General features: G+C 39.6%; 2 protein-coding genes across 3 annotated transcripts; one reads left to right on the forward strand and one right to left on the reverse strand.

Annotated features, from left to right (window-relative positions):
• The first annotated feature begins 314 nt into the window (after nucleotides 1–314).
• s100z (S100 calcium binding protein Z) lies at nucleotides 315–1,780 on the forward strand. The gene is made up of 2 exons (XM_072454384.1): nucleotides 315–481; nucleotides 1,589–1,780. Exons 1-2 carry the CDS (start codon nucleotides 341–343, stop codon nucleotides 1,742–1,744), a joined length of 297 nt encoding a protein of 98 aa, XP_072310485.1. The 5' UTR covers nucleotides 315–340; the 3' UTR covers nucleotides 1,745–1,780.
• Nucleotides 1,781–5,029: 3,249 nt separating this feature from the next.
• Nucleotides 5,030–7,345, reverse strand: crhbp (corticotropin releasing hormone binding protein). Of its 2 annotated transcripts, none has more exons than XM_072454382.1 (7): nucleotides 7,072–7,345; nucleotides 6,907–7,012; nucleotides 6,626–6,783; nucleotides 5,936–6,146; nucleotides 5,699–5,844; nucleotides 5,390–5,507; nucleotides 5,030–5,312 (listed from the first exon to the last, which is right to left on the reverse strand). In XM_072454382.1, exons 1-7 carry the CDS (start codon nucleotides 7,150–7,152, stop codon nucleotides 5,158–5,160), a joined length of 975 nt encoding a protein of 324 aa, XP_072310483.1. In that variant the 5' UTR covers nucleotides 7,153–7,345; the 3' UTR covers nucleotides 5,030–5,157. The 2 variants fall into 2 exon arrangements, with proteins under 2 accessions (XP_072310483.1, XP_072310484.1); XM_072454383.1 differs by having other exon boundaries at nucleotides 6,907–7,009; nucleotides 7,072–7,343.
• Between the last annotated feature and the right edge of the window lie 1,946 nt (nucleotides 7,346–9,291).

Consider the following 9,291-nt stretch of genomic DNA (forward strand, 5'->3'; position numbering starts at 1 on the left):
ATCTTACCTGACATGGACAAAACCAATCCACCTGGGGCCCTGAGGTTACACTACGTATGTTGTTTTTCACTTAGCCATATAAACTCAATCTGGGAGAGGAAGACAGTTGCCAGTGGCGCCTCACCTAGGGAATTAATTATCGCCAAAAAGATCATGGTTGGCCCACTTAAGCTTGCTCACTTCCCAATAAACAAGCCTCACTCAATAAGATTCTCTCCTTCATTTAACTGCAGGACTCTACCCTGGTAAGAACTGTCCTCAACTCTCTCAAGTGATAACCTGTCTTTGAATAATCCTCAATTTCTCTTTTTTCAGTAACTTCTAAAATAAATCGCCCAAGATGCCGAGCCAGCTTGAAGGCGCCATGGATGCCCTGATTACAGTTTTCTACAACTACTCTGGAAATGATGGTGACAAATACAAACTCAACAAAGGTGAACTGAAGCAGCTACTGAACAGTGAGCTGACGGACTTCCTGACGGTAATGAGCAGTTATTCTTGGATCAATCCACAATGTTCTGAAATGATTGATTAGTGCATGCTGTTTAAAAAATACTCTTCCTGTGTGATGAAGCGTGACACAAAGCGCGTCCAAAGATAAATGAGTAGAGTAAAGGCAGGAATGTACAAATTAGCAGCACAAAGAGCAGTAAAAATAATGTCTTTGTTTTTGTAACTCATGCAATATATAGTAGAACTTACTGTTAAGTGTTGTTATTAAAAGTAATAACACCAACTCTTATTTTATTAAAGGAATTGCCCTTTAATTTTTTTTTTTATAAAAAAGCTCCTGACACAGATTGTTATCACACTGTTTGAGTATGACTGCCACTGATGCAACTCACATCATAGAATGTGGAAAATAAAGGCTGACGGTGGTGCGGAAGATAGATACGTCTATTACCCATAAGCCCCTGCTCCTGACGTGTGATAGTGCGCATAGGCCTGCAGTTTTATTTGATTGACCTAGGAGCATTGAAAACAGCCTATGGCCTGACCAGTTTGAGCTGCCATGCATTTGAGACATATTTTCTTTTTATTTCTAGTCCCTTTTCACTGAGCCTCAGGTGCTCACAGATCATCATCAGAGGCCCACATCGCTGCCAAATATAGATGAGCCACTATGTTGTCAGCGCGTCCCTGCAGGCAGCAAAAACTCCAGTTAGACCAGGCACCAGCACTAGTATATTAGAATATTTTATCTTTGCATCATGAAATAATGCTTATGGATGTTAAACATATATTAGTACCCTGCAGTGCATATGTGTCACTCACAAGATGAGTGACACATACGCACTGCAGGGAGCAAAAATCAAAAGGTCATTAACCTACAGAAAGAACAAAGGAATCCAATACTATGATTGACAAAGAGTTTACAGGCAAATAAACAAATAATATAAATAAATACATTTCATAACAGTTGTGAAATTAAGTAGATTGCAGTAATGCAAATATGCATATTAATGTATTCAGATATTCTGCATGAGTAACCTAATCCCACTTTGTTGAGATAAGTACAAATTTGAACTATCTTGATTGTTCAACTGAAGTTGCTCATTCATAGACATTTTGTATTCATTTTCTGCAGTCTCAGAAAGATCCTCATCTGGTGGAAAAGATCATGAATGACCTGGACTCGAACCAAGACAACGAGGTGGACTTCAATGAGTTTGTGGTTCTGGTTGCGGCGCTCACTGTGGCCTGTAATGAATTTTTTCAAGAGCAACAGAAGAAATCCAAGTAAATATTGTCAACAGTCTCATTGATCTTATAATTGGAAAATTCACTCTGTCTTCTTATTCAAATTAAATGTCACTTTTCTTCTAATAAGACAGTGTAATCCCTCATTTGTCCAGGAGTGTTCCATTCCAGGGCTGTTAGGATGCAGAGTAGTCTCAAGTGAAACTGTAAAGACCCAACATCAGGAGGTCCTGCCTGGGGGCCACGGCCTACTCACAGTAGAATAAATATCTGAGTTCCTAGACAATAGACAATGACTCTTTGATGAGAGTCATAGCGTCTTGTTTTTCTAAAAACAGTGTCCAGATGACAACAACTGAACCTTTTTCTACGAGTGGTATACAACTAAACACATCTTCTCCTGTATACAACTTATAAGAAGAAAAGTGAACATTTAATTCTCACTGATCTGTGGTTTTGTCACACATATACATTTAATACATACAAATGATCATGTTGTATGTTTTGTTCAGTTGTAATGGGGCCAAAAATAAATAATTTGAAAAGTCAAAGTCTTTGTTCAAAATTGTTCAAAATAATTGCAATTGAAACCCATGAACAGGCAAGCCACTATGTCACCGTGACATCACAGTCTTGTCTGTTCATGGGTTTGGTGGAAAAATATGGAATATTTGCTATCTAATATCTACTTTAAACATGTATAATTCAGTTTAAGTTGGTGCAACTCAGAATGAGTTAGCTCGATCACAGAGAAAATACCAACAGGATGAGGGGCTGAAATCACAGCTTCTGTACTAAATTTACATTGTGACCTTCTTACAAATAAACGTTTTTAGATGCAAAGAAATGTAATTTCATGTCATGCTGTTGAGTCCCAATGTCAAAATAAAATATCAATGTTATTTACATTTTGTTAATGCCTGGAATTTCTTTTATTTTACCTAGCTCACTATTAATCATACATTTATTCACACAGTAATATTTAATAATACCTTTGAGCTTTTGGTGCACAGTACATATGCCTAAGATATGCCTGGATATGTTAGCCTGGAAAACCCTGATGTCTCACCTGCACCCGCGACCTCCACCGCTCAGCTATGATTGACTCGGCTCGGCATTTTAAAACTAGGCTTCCGAATCCTGTTCTGGCTCTCCTGCCCATCCCTGTCATCTAAATGACAAACTTATTACAGTACATACAATGTATAATTGTGTATAATTCATTGTCTTCATTTGAGTCATGAAATAGTTTTTCCACTGATTTTAAAGTAGAATATTTTCAGCCATAAATATACATATATAACAGTATTTACCTGACATTGGTTTAAACAGCTGTACACATAATGCAGTGCATGCACAATACTGATGTAACCTCTTTTGAGCTGAGAATGGTTTGTCTCACAGTTGTTCACATTGTTTGCATTGTTCTGTGGATCCTTGGTTGAGGATTTCCACACATATACACAAAAAACAATCTTAATCTTTGGACAAGATTTAGCTGTAGTAGAAGGACATTTTTTATGGAGCAAAAGTTGCTGTCTTTATGTGTGCAGATGGTGATTGCACAAACCCTTGTAGTTACAATGCAAATTGGCTGTGATTGGCTATAATTGAGCAGGATAATCACACTGGCTCTCTTGGGAGGAAGCCATGCCGTAATTATGTTTTTGTTCAAATTATAAAAGGTTGCTATCAATCTGAAATACCATTTGATAATTCTATAATTACATCTACCAAATATACTTTAGTTCCTGTGGACGTCACATTTTACAGTTGGGAATGTTTGAAAAGTTTAAGTCATATTATCTATTTTTGACCCAAAATATCCTTTAAAGACCATGAATGGTGAATATGAACATGTAAAATTATTTTAGTGCTAACCAAGTTACATCAGCATCATTAAATATAATGTTTTAGTAAGAGATCTGTGAGAAATCTGGCCCAAAATCTCTCAAACAAAACATGTGTGCAACACATTGTTCAACCAATACAGCCCACAGTATGGAATGTAGGAGCTGCTTGAGGAAATGGATCATCATATCTATATGTGTAGTACATCTCAACACGGTACAGGGTTGTGACGTCCTGTGAAGCCCTTATCTGCAACATGCTGACCGTGTCGTCATGGTGAGCGTCACTGTAGTGTCAGCCCAATGTTGTTCTCCTGGTCCAGCACATCCACAAGGAAGTACACATTTATAAAAGGTGAGATGTGCTTAAAACCCACATCAGTCTTTCCACCAGGACATTCCCGCAGGACATGATGGCGGCACAGTCCAGTCCCACGGGCAGTGCATTGGAATAAGATGCTTTCCATCACTTCAGTCTGTCTCCTGACACTTCTAAGGGACAGATGATTGAATACTAATTGATTTCCTCAATAATTAAATTGTTTTTACTACCACTAGACAAGCAATAGTTTGGATGAAAGCCTGCCATTACAAATCAAATTACTTTACTAACCCTTTCACCACTGCTCTTTTAGATCATATTTGATCTCAAATTTGTCAGTATCATAACTAAAATAATGTTTTCTGTTAAAAAGAATAATTGCTTTATATTACTTGGTCCCTTTTTATTGGGATGTTTACTTTAACATGTATTTATGAAGTTATAAGAGATGAAGAGGTTTGCCCTTGGTAGTCAAATCTGAACTTTGGAAAACAAATAAGAACCACATAAAGAAATTAAAACCTATTAAGACATGAAAACAAATTATTACTAGATTGGGCTGATAAAGTTTAAAGATTATTTGAATTAAGAGTTGTCAGACAATCACATTTTGGATTTTACTGGAATTAGTTATCAATAATGGATATGCCAAATCCCTATATTGATGGTACTTCAATATTGTAGTGGGATTTAAGTATGGCAAGTACACAGCCTTATATATTAAATCAGTGAGAGTAAACGTGCACACTTAAAAGATCTTAGTCAAGGTGCCTCTCTTGTCTGTGTTAGCCTATATATCTACAAGATTTGTAAATTGTCTTTACAGAACCACTAGAGCAACTCTGTGTCAATTTTAAAACGAAGAACATAAAAAGAGCAGCCAGTAATTATCATTTCATTATTTTTGGTTCTTTACAGACCTATTGCCATCCAACAGCGTATGGGCTCATCAGTACAAAGCAACACAAGTCTCTTTGCTTTGTCATGCAGTAACATTTTATTTTAAAAATGCAGATTTATACAAATTGATACAGATTCAAATGATGATACTGTTCTCCATTATTCACTTTTTTCTTCAATACAGGTCAAAATATCATGGTGTTATTGTATGGACCAATATTTTTATATAATAAACTTTGGCCACTTCAACTGAATAAATAAAAGAAACACTGTGGTTTTTGTCCTTCTTCTGAAAAAATGTCGATTTTTATTGTTGCACCTAATATCAGTGTCATGGTTGAATTTGAATCTTGTGTTTTAATGAGACTGAAAGGCTCGCTGTGGTCAGTTACTGAAGCAGAAGTCCTCTATGCTGTTGAGTTTGAGGGTCTGCATCTCCTGACTGTTGAGGAGTCTGTAGCTGAAAGATACTCGGTTTATGAACCTCCCACTGGAAACCATCCTCACCACACTGTTCTCACAGCCAATCTTCATTTGAGCTGCAAGAAACGGCCACAAAGCACCATTACAGCTTGAAGTTAAAGCGTGACACATTTTGAAGAGAGTGGCTACTCACTGGGGCCAGTGAAGGAGATGCAAAGGTCAGTGATGGGCACGAGTTTTGAGGATTCAATGGTGTTTCCTCCGAGGAGCTGCACAAAGTCTCCAGTCTCAGTACAGCCAGGCAACAAGCGCTGCTCACACACAAAGACTTATTTATACTTCACCAAATTGTTGTCTCATCCGACAAAACTCAGCATGCCTTTGATATAACAACTTATTATTAATTCCTTGTATACACCATGGAAGAAACAGTTTCAACGGTACATCAGAATGTCCAGATCAATTATATAGTTTTTGATTTTCTTTAACGTAGAAAGCCGACCTTAGCGATGTTGTTGTAGTGGCCCAGGCTGAATTCAGAGATCTCTATTTCCACTGGATAAACGATGGAAAAGCTGCAGTTCCTGTGCTGCTGAGGGATCACCATCGTGTAACTGCCCTCTGGCGACTGCGAGATGACATTACATGCTGTGAGAGGGGAGAAGAAGAACTAAAGTTTCTCACATTCACGGAGATGGATAAGTGATAAAAAAAAAAAAAAAAAAAAAAGCTTACTTACGGAAAGGGTTGACATGCTTTCTGACTGTGACAGTGAACGTGCTGCCCTCATTGTGGAGGCGGAAAAAAAGCATGGCCACGTTTTGGTTGGAGCGCACGTTTCTCCTCACAGAGCCAGAGTTACAGTAGTCCACATAGCGCTCGAACATGGGCAGAGGGTGGTCCTGGGAACTGGGAAACTTGTCCCCTTTCATCACCCAGCCATCAAAAACCTGCAGGCGCAATATGAACAGCAATATAATAAGATGAGAGAAGATAAGATAATCCGTTATTGTCCCACATGGGGAAATGTCATTTGTTGCAACACAGGTAGATACAATGGAAGAGAACAGATAACTTATAGGAAGTTTGAAAAACACTCAGTAGAAGATCTCTTATAAACAAAAACTCCTATGGACAAAATCTTCCATTTCCCAACAAGGGATGGAGGGGAAAAATAATAAAGATAAAAATAAATAATACGCATATTTCCCCCCCCCCCCCCATTTAGTGCGTATGGCATGAATGAATGAAATGGCATGAATGGATGAAATGGCCTTGCATGTAGCCTAAAATAGTATAGTACTGGCACGTAAACAGCTGCAAAGCATGTTCAGCTGTAACACTCTTCTCCTGCGACATCGTTCCTTTAGGTCAAAGTGTATGACCTCAGACTGTGGGCTACTTGTTAAGCGTGAAGTTTCAAACGTACCGTGATGAAATCGCCTCCTCTGCAGTCGATGTCCACATTGTCGTACTCGATGCTGATGACCTCGTTGGGCTCAGCCATGAAGAACGACGCGCAGCTGAGTTGAGGCCGCTCCGCTGTGAAGGTGAACTGTCCCTGCACCGCGACCATGTCCAGACAGCCTGCACTCACGGACTCACGCGGGTCACACGCAGCAAACACAACATGGAACTGTCTGTGTAATGTCTTAACTGAGGAATGCATGTGCCAATTGAACGTGTGTGTGTGTGAGAACTGTGCCTTACGCAAACTTCGGCGATAGATGAGCTCTTTTGGAATTTCTGGCATTTCTCTCTTGAGGTCCAGGTTAAAAACTGAATATAAATCTTCTTTTGATATCTCGTTATTCTGCAAAACAGAACGCTTTCAGTTATGTGAAAGTTATAGGAAAACTAAAGAGAGAGACTTACCTCGATGTACCTGGCGTTTCCTTTGAGCACAGACAGACACAGGACCAGCAGGAACAGCAGCTCTCTGAAGGTGCGCTCCATCGCGCGCGCGGGGCTGTCACTGGAGGTGATTCAAGGATAAGCATTACCTTGCCCTTGTCGCTCCTTTTATACCCCCCAGTGTCTGGACCACGGATTGATACGGTCCAAGTCCCCTGCCGAGGGACCTGAGCCAGTTACGTGTTTGTGACGAGAGCGAGAGGAGGATGCGTTTGGAATCTTGTGAAGGAGAAAAATGACCAGCAAATGCTATGTGGAACTCAAACAACAAGACCAATGAGTCTACATGAGGCTGTTGTGCAACATTCACCCTCACAACAAGTCGATATAAGTTTAACACCAGCTTAACCCTATAAAAGTATTGTGTTAGTTTTCCTTTAGTAAAAAATGAGTTGACAATATTCACTGTATTCTTTTGTAGTTGTTGTGATTTTTGCATTTCCAGCATGTTTAAATGAAATATCCTTCATTAAAAAGCTTCCCCATTATAAATAGGGCCACATATGCTGTGCTTCAGTAAAAGATTTCATTTCTCCTGTCCTGAGCTGTGGGCCCCACACTTTCAGGTACATTTCAATTTTATAATCAAGCTATCTATATTTCCAAAAGCAGTTTCAGTGCAGATCGACTAAAACCCCAGAGCATGGAATGAGTATTTCATAATTGATTTAAGGAAAAAAGGAGTCATCACCCTGAGAGCATCAATGCGTGCATTTTGCTGCTGAAGCACTAAGCGGCCAGAGAGCCATTTAGAAAAGGTGAAAAAGAATCCCAAAATGTCTGAATCTGCACAATCAACAATCCACAGATTGTGCCCCAAGACAGGCATAGTTTCTGAGGTCTGAATAGGCCGCAGGCGAATGAAAAGTTAAATAATCTCTTGAGTACCAAGAGTGCAGTGACTTGTCTGCGACATATAATTTCATGCTAATATTTATTTTGTTTACACTTTATTTGAAGGAAGGAATTACTGACAATAAAATACCAGACATATTCTGTAGCAGATTACTATCCCAGTCCTTACTATAGTCCTCAGACACATTGGTGGTTTTCAGAGTGTGATGATGTCGTGCTCCCTGAGACAGATTTGATTACATTTCATAAGAATATCCACAAGGCAAATTCACAAATCCTGAACTTGATCATTTCTATTGGTGGCCAGAGCCAAGAACTCGCTGTATTAATCAAAAATCTGCATTGTAACAATATTATTTTAGCTGCTCCTCAACCGCAGTCTTTTCAATATTATTAGCCTAATGACTTGTGGTTATGTTGGTGACATCTGAAACCCATTGTCATGGTCACCGTCTGTCTGGTGATGTATAGTTTGTCTTTTGTTACTCAGGGTGTTTCTGTCTCTGCTTCTCTTCGTTTCCCCCCTCCCTTCTTGTTCTCCTCCCCGGTTACCGCCCCTTTGTCTCTCAGGCTCCTCACACCTGTGAGTGGGTTCACAGCTGTATCTGATTGTTAATCACTGGGTGTAGTATATTAGTGTGTGGGTTTCTTTGCTCTTAGCGAGATTGTCTATTATTGCACTTAGCCCCAGCATTCGAGCGGGTTTTCCCCGAGCCTCTTTTTTTTTTGACTTTTTGACTCTGATTCCTGCCTGACCTTCGTTGTTCCTGTTTGCCGTTACCGACCCTGGACCGCTTTGAGTTTCGCCTTCTGCCTGATCCCCTGTTAACGCTGTCTACCTGTGAACTGAACCTGGAACGGACCTGACTACGCCTCTCATCTGCCCCCGATACCGCGGTTGCTGGCGCTGCCCACCGCTGGAAAGATCTTTTGTTTTTGTTACTCTTGACCAAGAGTTTTGTAGTTTTCTGTTCCTTATCATGAAAGACTTTTTATTCATCGCCTGTTTCCAGCCCTGTAAATTGGCTCTGTTCTGCCGTTCGTGACACCCATAGTGCTTTAGCCACAGTGTTGTCCACCAGTATCAGTTTTTCATATAGAAAATAAGTGGTGGGTCTTTGTGAAAAAGCCAATCCAGTATTTGTTTTGCCAAAGACATTCAATGAATAAATAAATTACAACAACTGCCATATATTGGCTCCTGTGGTAAACCACATACTGTGTTCTTAAAAGACAAGAGCAGATCCATACAAAGTGTTCCGTCAAGAGTTTATTAAATGCTGGTGACAAATGAATTCAGACAGCAGATAAGATCACTCCATAACA

The sequence above is a fragment of the Eucyclogobius newberryi genome, unplaced genomic scaffold (genome assembly GCF_026437365.1).
Source record: "Eucyclogobius newberryi isolate DKJ021-1_F unplaced genomic scaffold, fEucNew1.0.hap1 SCAF_2, whole genome shotgun sequence".
NCBI classification, from domain to species: Eukaryota; Metazoa; Chordata; class Actinopteri; order Gobiiformes; family Gobiidae; genus Eucyclogobius; species Eucyclogobius newberryi.